The sequence below is a fragment of the Helianthus annuus genome, chromosome 9 (genome assembly GCF_002127325.2).
Source record: "Helianthus annuus cultivar XRQ/B chromosome 9, HanXRQr2.0-SUNRISE, whole genome shotgun sequence".
In the NCBI taxonomy this organism is placed as follows: Eukaryota; Viridiplantae; Streptophyta; class Magnoliopsida; order Asterales; family Asteraceae; genus Helianthus; species Helianthus annuus.
In genome coordinates, this window is record NC_035441.2 from 162,731,986 (window position 1) to 162,745,559 (window position 13,574).

Consider the following 13,574-nt stretch of genomic DNA (forward strand, 5'->3'; position numbering starts at 1 on the left):
AATCCACTGATTCTACCCAATTTCAATTTCCATCACAATCAACCCTTATAGTCGTGGCACCTTTTTCTTCCCTAACTCCTCCTTCTCCAAAATCTGTTTACACAAGAAAGAGAAAATTCATGGTGCATGAAGAAGAGAAGGAAGAAAAAGATATACCCGCACCAATTCCGTTATCAATTACTACGTTCATTAAAACTTCACCCAAACCATTCGTCCCACCTCCATCAACAAAGATCAACCCATTGGCAGTAACTTTCCCTCTGGAACTGCTTGCAGTTCAAGATGAAATGACTAAATTTTACACAGAGGATGATCCATCTAAAAGAATCTTCCCATCTCTTCAGGGATTCGAAACTCCAAAGAATATTTATGAATATCTTCAGCTAAAGGGCAAGCAGACAGAAGATAAGGCAATTGAAGAGTGTAAAGGGCTAAGAGACATTAATTTATCAGCTCGCATGCAACATTGGCTTGGTGAAGTCAAGAAGTTGGAAGATTTTGCTAGAGACCTGAGTAAGAATATGTCAAATCTGTCACCAAATGCTGAGCTAGAAAAGACATTAAGAAATGATTTCTTAAACACTATCATGGAAACCAAGCCCTACGAAGCTTACAGATCTGATTTCAAAGACTGGCCCCTTGAGGCTCTTAATGAGGAAGTTAATAGAATTGAAAAGATGAATAAAGATCCTCAAATGCCAAAATCTGCTCCCAACTTGAAACAATACAAAAGGGTTGAAGTGGATGAAGTGTTGAAGTATAAGAGAATGAAGGCAGAACTTGTAGCAGCTAAGGTTGGGCTGCTAGACAAATTGGAAAATGGACTAAGCAGTCTATTGATCGAGCTTACAGTAGGTTAGAAAAGCGAAGAAAGACAGATCCATCCCTTCCTAAAAAGCCAGTATACAAAGATGAAAGGACTGTTATACGTCGGCAGACCGTTACATCTAAAAAGCTGTTCTCATTAACAGATGTATCCATCACTGCCTTGAACCAAAGAAAAAGACAACAACTGATGGATGAGGAAGATGAAAATAGGTATGCTGAGCACATAAAAGAGTCTATCAGAAATCAGTTACGATATGGATTGGATGATGCTTTGTTGCAATTACAAGCTCAAGTTGCTCAAACACTTCAGAAGTTGGCAAGCATGCCTCAATCGCCAAACTCCTTTCAAATAAAACTTCTCCCAAGAAACCCATCAGACCCAAAAATACTAAAGTGGAAATTTGACAAACAGACCCATGAATTGACTTTTATCAAGTCTGATGGTAGTGTTGAAAAGATATCAAGGGAGAATGCACTTGGTCTGAATCCAGTTGACCTCCAAGATCTTTTTAACCTTCAGCTTGATAGGGATGAAGATGATACTGATTCCTTGGATTTTGAGCTTCAATTCAAAGGGCAAATCTGGGAAATGTTGATGAGAGAATAAAGATCTGCTGATTTCTAAAATCTGCTGATTCCTTGATTTAGTTTTGCTGAAAGTTGTTGAGGCGGGTGATTGTGTGTTTGTAGTTAACGTTTGTTGAACTTTAAGTTGTATTCAAATTCTATGAAGTACGTATGTGTATAAACAGTTTATATTGTCTTTTTGGGTAAACAGTTAAATTGTATGTAACTGATATATTAACCGATAATCTATGTTTATAGTTGTCTTTTAGCTATAACAGATAACACGTTTTGGTACAATATCTATGCACGTATCAATATAATGGATAACATTTTATAGGAAAGTCTATTGGAAAGCAACATAAGTTTTTAACAGTTAATAGACAACAGTAGATTGCTATCAACATAATGGAATTGCTGTTGAATAAACCTATTGACCATTAGTGTATATCAATTTTATAATTCTGCACTAATAATTTTTTTACTCTCTGTCAATATGGGTTATGCATGGTTTTCTAAGAAACGACCCGTGTTTGCACACGGGTCTTACCGCTAGTACTAATAAAAAAATATACATAATGCCACATGGCATTCTTATACTAAAACAAGAGCTTACTTAATGCCATATGGCATTATCTCCGTCAATTCACTATTATTATTATTATTATTATTATTATTATTATTATTATTATTATTATTATTGCTATTATTATTATTATTATTAATTAATACAAGACAATAAAAAATTCCTTAACAACTTAATACTAATAAATATTTTATTGTTTACTTATATATTGATTATATTTATTTTTGGCTTACCTAAACTATATAGTTAGTTATGAGTAATAATTCTACTTATAATAAACAATTTCAAATAATGACAATGTGACAAAACCTTCTTATTCTTTAAAAGGATTTTTTTACTATAAGTTTAAAAATATATTAAATAAATTATTATTTTATATTATAATAATAAAAAAGATAAAGAATAGGTTAATCAGATATTTGAAAATTGGTTTACTTCCATGTTTTGAAAACACTTTTAATGTTATTAGACCCGTGTAATAAACGAGTTTAAGGATAAAATATCTTCATAATAATTTTGATGCAAGTCTATACTCACCGGATATCCTAAATGGAGTTATATTTTTAGGCTTGCGAAATCATTGATAATTAAAAAAGGTCAGTGTTCCAGTGACGTTATCAAAAAAATATTGATTGGAAAAATGGTTTAAGTAATGTAACTCGACGACAGGTCCTATCACTGCGTGATCAGGTTATTGAGGCACTCATATTATCCGGATGTAATACTAGCACTTGAATGTATACCCCTAGATTTCGCTTAATACCGCCAAATAGAAGGATTCCGTTTAGTTTATATTGAAAAGAGACAGTTTCCTCTCACCCTATGTTTTGCATAAATAAAAGTATAGGACAATTTCTATGTAAAGTTAGTTTGTTTCTAAAAGAATTGGTTTTTACACATGACCAACTGTTGCATCATCTATGTTAAAAAAATTCACTTATGTAAATTTACGAAAAGAATATAAAATTTAAAAAAAATTACAAATTTATATCCTTTACCCGTGTAGCACACGGGTCTAATAATCTAGTTCATTTATACATGATGAATATAAGGCCGACTGGTATACTCTAACACACATAGGTGTTAATCCTACTTGGCATCCGTTAACATTTGTCATACCGCTCCTGGAGAGTGTTAAGAGGCATTAAAAGTTTCACGTGTTAAGATGTTAACTAGGAGAGAGAGTGAGGAAATCAAGCATAGGAACATTTGTACACACACAACATGCTATATATATGTATTTTAATTAATTTAAGGGCGTTAATGGAGGTTAAACCAATTCCTTGGTATAAGGTGAAGTGAAAGAGGGTCAAGTGGATAATGTAGTGCCTACGTGTAGTTAAGGGGCGTGAAAATATACCCCATGGCCTAACTTGTAGCATTTACAATAAATTATGGAGACTACTTCATTAATAGTTATAGTCTCAAATCATTTTTCAAAAGATAGCATTCTAGTGCAACAAAAATTTTAAAGTAAATAGGAAACCTTTTACATACAATTTTAATGTTAATTCGGTTTTGACTTTTTGGCGTTTTCTGTACCAGGCTGGTGCCTGCTTTTACCTTCATCTACCGATACCGAACAAGATCATATGGGTATTTTCGATACCAATACCGGTTCGATACTGGTTGACACCAAGCTTATCCTAACCCGTGATAAAAAAGAATCATTAAAGTTACGAAAAATATGAATATCTATTCAATTTAACCAGTACCGATTCAATACCGGTTGAAACCAAGCCTATCCCAACCCGTGATACTAAAAAGTAATCATTTAAGTTAAGAAAAAATATAAAAATTTATTAAACTTAAAAAGTAAACGAAATAATTTTTATCATAACATTAGAATAATAAAAGTATAAAAAACTATATATAATATTATAATATTAAAATTACTATTCATTAGATTCTATTTTTAATAATGGATTATTAAACTTAAAAAGTAAACGAAATAATTATTATCATAACATTAGATTAATAAAAGTATAAAAAAACTATATATAATATTATAATATCAAAATTACTATTTATTAGATTCTATTTTTAGTAATGGATTTCCTTCTTTTTGAACAGTTTAGTGAACTGTAAAAGGAGTCACATAAGTATTTATTCTTTTCATTGTTTTAATGTTGTTTATTAGACTGCCTAGAACATGGCAAATTAAAGAATCAATTGCAGGAGTGAGAGTGGTATTTAAGGTGGTCATCAAGACTCATAGTGGATTAATGTGTACTAAGCTAAGTTTTTAACCACAAAGGAGGAAGTGCAACAACCTCGAAGCTAGTTCAAACTAGTGGGAGGTTGTCTGCAGAAACTTAGCAGACTTGAAAATTTTCTACTATTCATACAAAAATCAAATCAGTTGCAAGATCATCCCAGGAAAAAAGCCAGACGATTGATATGGCTAGAGGAAAGGTACAGATGAGGAGGATCGAGAACCCGGTGCATAGGCAGGTAACTTTCTGCAAGCGCCGTTCAGGGCTTCTCAAGAAGGCCAAGGAGCTTTCTGTGTTGTGTGATGCTGAAATAGGTCTCGTCATTTTCTCCTCCCATGGCAAGCTCTATGAGCTTGCCACTAACGGGTATGCACACCATAAATACCTCATTATGTGCTCTGATTGCTGGTCTTAGATGTAAAGTTTTTATTCATTGGGGCATAGCGAATACATTTTCTTCATTTTCACTAACGAATATATATTACTTTAATTTAGCATGTTAAAAAAATAAATAAAAGCCAATCAAAGGAGCATATGTTACTCCACTTATTAAAAACTGATCGATAGTGGAACTAAACTATTTACGTGTCTTTAATCACTTGGTTATGGCTTATTACTCACTTTATGCTTTTGTTGGTTATATAAACAATTATAAAAGTGTGGTTCTACACGTGCACTCAACTTCTTATACTTTTTTATGTCTAAACTCTCATCCTATAAAGACCTGTATATGTTTACACAATACAGCTGCTAATTTTTTATGTTATATATAAACGAATTAAATACAAACTTTCTTTAGCTTTACACATTTAAACTAAGGAAAAAGACTTAGTTGGCTTGCTGGCCAATTTTTCTTTCAATATGACAACCATAAATCTTTTCAACTTATACCTATGGTTTAAAATTAATTTCTTTTCTTTTTATTATTATTATTATTATTAGATTATTATTATTACGTATTTTCATATATTCTTTGTTTGGCAACAGGAGCGGAACCACAGGAAGGTCAGGAGGGTCCGTTAACCCTCCGGCCGACCAAAATATATGTTAACCGGTATATGCAACAAAGAAACTTTTTTGTACTTTTGGGACTTTGACCCTTCAGAATAAGAGAGGTAGAGCAGTTAACGTTAAGAAAAATGAAAGAAAATTGTAATTGTGGAGCATTCAGGTGACCGGCGACGAGCTGGTAAACTTCCGGTGGATAGAGGTAGAAGAAGATAACATAGGAAAAGACGTTTGGGCTTTTTATTTTGAATGGACGTTTGGGTTAATAAAGAGGAAACTATACTAATATACTTTTTACGGTTTCAGTATTGACATTTCACTACACCTCATCTTTCAATGTTCATTAGTTTAATAATTTTTTTTTAAAAGGCTATTGGTTTAATAAAATACAATTTCAGTTTTTCTCTTCTTATTACTCCGATTATTTACTTTTTTATTCTTATTGATCATTCAGTTTATTTTAGAAAATGTCTGGTTCCGCCACTATTTGGCAAGACATGGACACTTTTCTCATCTGGCACAACATAGGCTGTATATGTATTTTTGTGTGTGTGTATTGTATTAATATAGTTTGTCCATTTGTGAATAAAGAAGCATGCAGGGACTCATAGAGAAGTATATGAAGTCTACCCGTTGTTATGTGGAGGAACAAGCTGATGAGAAGCAAGTTCTGGTCTGTATTTCTCTTTTTCTCTCAGTATATACTTATTTTGAGAATCAGATGCTTTAACATATAGTCAAGGAGAATACCTAATCAAGATAACATAATTTTAAAAAACATTACTTTAAAGAGCATTAGTATCGATTCTTTTTAAAATATCACGAGTTCTCTACACGTTGCAAGCACTAGCTAATTAAGTACATGTAATGGTCAGACTCAAAAACTTCTTATTGGTGCAAAACTCAACACGCAAAACATTTTTTTTACTCAAAAGGGTTTGTTTGATAATATATATGCCCTTTAGTTTTTTCGTTGTCTTGAATAGACTTGTCCTTTTAAAGGTTCTAGCACATCGAATTAAACTTAAAGTGCGTTGTCTAATTTGTTTCTGTTCGTAATATTTCTGTTACTAAACTAATTTCCAAAAAAATAAAACAATTCTGTACGTTTTTTTTTTTAAATTAAATATGTGAAACTCTTTTGGAACTGCTGACTTTCATAAAAACCACAACTCTCGCAAACTGCAAGAACAAACACTAGAACAACAGGATTACAAAATAAACATACACCAATCCTTCCACACTAACGACTTAAAGGGAGACCTATTTTTGATCCAAAGATAGCTCAACGATCTTCATTAGTTTTTAGCTATTAAACCAGCTTGTGTCTTATTTTTCATGCTGCAATATTTTAGGAGTCCAAAATGGAGGTTAGCATGCTGAAGAATGAGATTGACGTACTTCAGAAAGGCCTCAGGTATCATCCAAGACATTTTTTTTCGTAAAACTAATGTAATCACTAAAATTAAGATAATTTTGGGTTCTCTGCTTACAATCACAAATTTTAAATATTACAATTTAGTTTTTTCTAATAAATTAAAATAATTAATATCTGATATAAATTTAAATATATGGTTTTATATGGTCTCTTTTATTTAATTTGTTGTTTTTTTCACCTCTCAAGTGTTTCCTCTTTTGCAAAACAGGGAAAAAAATTTCACACATCTATGTATCTAAATCAAATTGTCATTTTCAGGGAGGGTTATTTTTGAGAAATTCATATCATGAGAACTATGAAAACTCATAAGAAACCGATCAAATAATTAACTATTATGAAAAATATAAAATGCAAAATATTAAATGATTTACCTTTTCAATTATTTTCTCTTTTTAAATTACTCTTAACAAATTTATAACACATGCGTAAGTGATAACTTACATGTGTAATTTTTTTAACATATATATACATGCAATTTAAAAAGGTAATTTTTTTAATGTTAGTATTTTGTTTTAGTAACTTGTTGATGCCCCGTCCGCGTTGCGGGGCGATGGCCAAATAATTCTCAATCAATTAAAAAAACACTACTATAATTTTGCTAGGAAAAAAACTAAAACGACGATAAGAACATAATTTTGGGCTCAGGGCAAAACTGTAATTTTTCAGGACTAATGAGCGAGTGTCAGGGAGCTCCTTGACCGCAAAAAAAATTAAATCGAGTCAAACAATTAAAACAGAAAACTTTTATAGTTTTGCTAAAAACTAAAACGATAGGAAAAACTTATTTTGAACTGAGAGCAAAATCATAATTTTAATTCAGGGATAAAATCGTAAATTAAATAGACCATGGGGGAGTGCCAGATAGCTGCCGGCATGACTGTATTTTTACACTGTGGGCAAAATTGTAATTTAACTATGAAAACAAACAAAAACGATGGAGAAAATGTAAATTTAAGTTGAGGGTAAAATCGTACCTTGGCTGTGAGAAAAAAAACTAATGGCAAAACTGTAAATTTAAACGGAGCAAAATCGTAATTTTGAATCGCGGGCAAAATAGAAATTTTTAGCTGAGAACAAAAGCGTAAATGTATTTGAACTGATGGCAAAATCGTAATTTTAAGAAAAAAACTAATGGCAAAATTGTAAATTTAAACCGGGCAAAATCGTAATTTTGAATGGAGGGAAAATTGAAATATTTAGCTTTTAGCAAAAGCGTAAATTTAATTTTAAGTGGGGGTAAAAACATAATTTTGAACTAATGGCAAAATCGTAATTTTAAAGTGAGATAAAATCGTAAATTTATTGGGCCAATATAAGAGTGACAGACAGCTGCCTGACACTATTACCCTAGCCGCCCATTTCATCCAATAACTGTAAAGCACTATTACCGCCTTAAAAATGTATGTATTGAAAATAAGGCATGGTAGCGTAAAAATTTACTTGCTTCTTGACCATATTCTTACGATCCTCATAAGATTTATGAGTTCACATTTGATTACTTCTTGATTTTAATTGCCTCTTAACCATATTCTTACATACACATAAACACACACTATAGAGGTACACGCGTGATGCGACGAAGAAGACAACGCACTAAAACAGACACTTGTAAAACAATTGAACAATAAATTTGTGAAGTATCATATAAATTTAAGAGTTTAATATAAGTTTATAAAATACACTAAATATGAAATCATATGAAATAAAAAATGATTTATTAAGTGCAAATTATGTAAATGTGAGAGAGCACCTCTGGAAGGGATTTGAACTTGGGGTGAGAGGTTTAAACAGCATATATTGGCCCTTTGTAGAAAGCTGAAAATCCAGTTGATCTGTCGTTCAAAAACAAATATGAAATAAAAAATGATTTTGAGAATTTAGTTAAAAAGGAAATTAATTGTTTACATATTTTGATTTCTAATAAATTACGTGAATCAACTATAATAACTACAAAATCGAAGTTGTAGTCTAACTATTTTATGATATTTATAATCAACATTATTCAATTACTATTCTTTAACCACATAATTTGCATGTGTGTGAAAAAAATAATTAAGTTAGTCAAATTTATTAAAAACAATTTTGCCTTTTAAAACTCTCAAAAAATAATGTAAAAAGACAATCTTGTACTTCTCAAATTATTATAATATTAGAGTTGTCCCAAAAAATCCTCGAAAATCTAGGGCAACTAGAAAAAATGGACCATTAAAATATAATATTTCAAAAATATGTAATTTTTTTTTAATCTCGGGCCCCTTGGAGAGCGGACCCTAGGCAATCACCCACCCTACTCCTCCATCATGACGGCCCTATATAATCCAGTGTGTGTGTATATATATTAGTCATGTATATACTCTTATTGGAATATGCTCAATTCAAAACTTGATAGTGTTTTCTTTGCTAGGTATATGTTTCAAGGAGGTGCAGGAAAAATGACTTTGGATGAACTACGCATTCTTGAGAATAACCTCGAAGTCTGGATGTATCACATACGCTCTGCAAAAGTAAGAATCATGTGTTTGTTTATATGGAAACACTATTACTACATGTTATCTCCATTCATGCACGCCATGTTTGAGCCATATATGTTAAATCAACTACATAAATGCTAGATGAAGTATTTTACCCTCCATTTTCTAAGAAAACTTGATTATATCAAGTGACACATACAAGCATTTATGTGTGCGTGTTTTGAATCATAATACATGTAATATGCATGCATTTACTGAAGCATTTATATATAATGGAAAATCTCTAAAATAAAATACGCATGTTGATTTAAAAATTAACAAATTGAACACCGATTTTTAAAATTTTAAAAACCAATCTATATTTTATATATAGTGGAAAATCCCTAAAATAAAATAAGCATGTTGATTCATTAGTTTTGTATGATAATTCCATAACTACTTTTCTTTCATTACCAACACAAATTGAAATAATATTGCATGTGTTTCTGTGCAGATGGACATTATGTCTCAAGAAATCCAGTTACTGAAAAATAAGGTACGAGCCTCAAAAAGCTCTTTACAATATATTTTTCAATCATTACAATTTTTTTAAAGGTTTATATTATTCACAACCCACCCAAATCAGGGGCAAAACAGCCACAACAACCAGACTACAAAAAATCAAAATTACACCATGAGTCCCAATTCACTACACACTTCTTAAACCCATTTTTAAACCATAAGAACCTTAGGGATTTAATATCTTAAACATTCTTCTTAGCCTTTACATCCGCATTCTCGAACCTCTTCTTATTTCTTGCAATCCATAAGCACCAGCACGTAACCATAACTATACCTTTAAAGGCCTTCTTAGCTAGACTTCCAAGCCCAACAGAATCATGAACCTCCAAGCAGTGACGGAGCCATAATTATTTGTTGGGGGTGCGGACGAGGCGTTCAATCATATTTTCAAGGGGCGCGGTCGGCTTTTTTTTGCCTAAAATATACACTAAATTTTTTTCAAGGGTGCGGCGACCCACCCACGAGTGTGGGTAGATCCGCCACTGCCTCCAAGAGGTCTTTGACCGTGAAGGCATAGATAGGATCGACTTTGCACCAGGAACTGATCTGGGCCCAAACAATCGCCGCAATGTAGCACGAGCATAGGATGTGATTCACTGATTCATCCCAGAACTCGCATAAAACACAACTAAGATCATCGGCATAACAGTTACGACTCCTAGGGGCATCAACGATAGGAATCCGATTTAACAGTGCCCTCCACATAAATATATTACACTTCTTGGGGACCCATTTACACCAATCGAACACCAATCTACTGCTACAATCTGACCCGCTATCCAGAAATTTTCTAGCAGCCCCAATCGAGAAGCACTTCTGCGTAACCCCAACCACTCCCAATCATCCCTTTTATCGGACAAATGCAAATTGGCAAGATCCCCCTCCCTCTCCATGAGTACCTTGAGAATTTTTTTAATAGTTTTGTTTTACTTTTTTCCCTGCGTGTAACTGATACTTATTGCTCTTGAACCAAGTGTGTGTAGGTTTGAGACTTGATCTTGACTTGATAAAAATATGACCATACTCTATCATGGATTTGGGGTCGTTATTTAGGATAGTTATGAACTTTACTACAAACTCAACTATTAGTTCTCTATGCTAGTTTAAATGCAACACTGGTATAGCAGGCCATGGCAACACTGAACTTAAATAAAATTTTGCCAATGCATAACATGTCTATATCTAACCTGACTATTATTTGGTTTACTATTTTCCAGGAAGGTATACTAAAAGCAGCAAACAAGTGCCTCCAGGAGCAGGTAATTTTCAAACATTACAACTAGGATAAGTTAAGCGTTAGCTAAAAGATTGGGATTTATGGTTCTAAAGTTAAAACATCTTGTTATCTAACATATTATTTCACTAATACAGATGGAGATGCAGTATATTGCTGCAGAAACTGACCCAATAATGACTAATATGCCATGCCCACTAACAGTTCAAAATGAGATATATCAGTACTAATAAAAGATCTACGACAAAAGATGTGACAATGGTTCACTTGTGAAATTTGTTGTTAGAAGTGTGACTAGCCATGCAACATCTATATAAGTGTTGCTCAATAAACAAATTGTTGGATTTATGAAATGTAAAACTATGGTTGACTCTTTATCTTTGAGATTGTATCATTTGGCGTGTATGATATTTGTAATAAACATGCATGGATTTCTAATACTAATGCCTTTTATTTATAATAGACTTGTTTCGACACTTACCAAGTTATAAAAAACATCTATCTCACAAACATTTTTTGCACATACAACTAAAATTAGTTGTAATAGTTAATATGATAAAAGATTTCAGTCCTACCCGGTTTAGCTTCCAATGCTTTATTTGTGTGTGATACAGAAGTATGGAGAGATATGTCATCAAAATATCAAAATATGGAGTACTAATGATATGTAACTAAAGAAAAAACTAACTCATTACAAGGGGCGGACTTATGGTCTTCAGCAGGGGAGCGGGTGGCCCCTTCAAAGAAAAAAGTGTTTGTGTAATTATTACCTATGTTAAAATCTTGACTGCCCCCTCCCCCCCTATAAAATTTTGAAATCACACATCTTAAACTTCAAATGTATCTTTATTAGAGTTGTTGAGGTGAAGACAAAAGAGAAAGCAACTTTACTAGACTTTTTCAATTTTTCAATAAGGGTCTGTAAAGTGAAAAAAGAAAGAGAGTTTCAATTTTCCGATAAGGGTCTGTAAAGTGAAAAAAGAAAGAGAGTTTTGTTGTATGTGAGGAAGAAGAAGAAGAAGAAGAAGAAGAAGAAGAAGAAGAAGAAGAAGAAGAAGAAGAAGAAGAAGAAGAAGAAGAAATGAGAGGTTCTTGTTTATTTGTTAGTAACTAGATTTAAGCCCGTACGCCTTTCGCTGCAGATACCATCAAAATATCTCGATAGTTTTAACACACCTCTCATGCTTCGTTTTTCGACCTCACCTCTTCAACACGACAATCTTATATTTTCTATTTATCAAATAAAAAAGCACGTGCTTGAAGCGGATGTTAAAACATAGCATAACAGATATTAAAAATGCAAAAGGAAATACGTGATGAAACAAACAAAAATACTTGTAAAACATTAGTTTTACCTGACAAATAGGTTTATACGTAAAATAGAACCTTTAGTTCATTAGATTTATAACCTTTTCATAATTTCATCACTTAGGAAGTATCTTAAAAGAATCTTAGTTTCAAAGTGCAAATTAACAGTATCAATAGAAAAAGCCAAACAGACCATCCGTGCATTCTTTCTTTCGAAGAAGGGTAACTTACTACCTGCCACATCACTCCATTCGCCGACGTTTCTTAAGGCTGTCAAAGACTTGGTGGATGTCTCCAGATGTGATTGGTTTTCATCCGACAAGAGATTGCTGTCAACAATTAAAAAAAATGAAATCAAGAACAATTCAATTGTAAACTACATTTTGCAACTCTTAAAAAATGAAGAAGATATATCGAACTTTAAAAGTCAAACTGCATAACTAAACTAAGACTTTAAGTAAACCCGAACACACATGCACACAACTTCCTGAGTAAGGAAGACTGTCGGGCCCACTGAACAGCTTCCCTAGATTGGAGTGTTTACTGTTCTCGTCATAAGTAATGCCCCTTCCCGCCCCATAGCCAAACAGTACACTAATTCCACATCCAGCACCAAAACCATATGTATAATAGTTTTATAAATATCGTTTAGCAAGAAAGCAAGTAGTTACAAAGAAGTCAGTGTGGTTACCCTGAATGATTCCTTTTGTCTTGTTAATCTTCGGGTTAGGCGTTGTGGGAGGGATACCGAATGAAATTATGTGATAAAATTATAAGCTGAAATAAATGTTTTGCTTTAGTTAGAATTTGACTAAACAAATAATCTAATAATCAAATTATTCAACCAATTACTAAATAACAAACACTCAAAACCAATTTACAAATTCCTACACTCAAATGTTTTGCTCTAGTTAACATTTAATTCATCCTCATTCTAATCATTACGCATATCACATTAACAATCATTTTAATCAAACCATCAAGAAACATTCATATGCAGTGGCGAAGGTTAGTTGGTGCCCGGGGGTGCACCCGCCCCCTAATGTTTCGGTTAGAAGTGTATAAGTTCCGATTTTTCGTTCAAAATTTTTAAAATTATACAGGATCCCCCCCCCCCCAAATTATTTTTCCTAAATATTTATACAATATATAAATTAAAGTAAAGTTTGTTACCACTTTGTATATAATTGATGGGTAGTTTGATAAATATATTTTACCTATTATTTGTTTAACCCTAAATTACACACCACACAATAAACTTAATCGCAAGTGAATACCAAATTACCAATCATCTTCCTCCCGTACTCCCATAGCTTTTTGCGGCCCGTTCTTTTTCCAATTCCATCAAGATATTTTCGGT

General features: G+C 32.5%; 1 protein-coding gene across 2 annotated transcripts; it reads left to right on the plus strand.

Annotated features, from left to right (window-relative positions):
• The first annotated feature begins 4,083 nt into the window (after positions 1 to 4,083).
• Positions 4,084 to 11,363, plus strand: LOC110879381 (agamous-like MADS-box protein AGL12). 2 transcript variants are annotated; one of them, XM_022127828.2, is made up of 7 exons: positions 4,084 to 4,560; positions 5,794 to 5,875; positions 6,558 to 6,619; positions 9,045 to 9,144; positions 9,605 to 9,646; positions 10,890 to 10,931; positions 11,044 to 11,363. In XM_022127828.2, the coding sequence occupies exons 1-7, from the start codon at positions 4,379 to 4,381 to the stop codon at positions 11,134 to 11,136; spliced, it is 603 nt and encodes a 200-aa protein (XP_021983520.1). In that variant the 5' UTR covers positions 4,084 to 4,378; the 3' UTR covers positions 11,137 to 11,363. The 2 variants fall into 2 exon arrangements, with proteins under 2 accessions (XP_021983520.1, XP_035833686.1); XM_035977793.1 differs by having other exon boundaries at positions 4,096 to 4,560; positions 5,797 to 5,875.
• Positions 11,364 to 13,574: the final 2,211 nt, after the last annotated feature.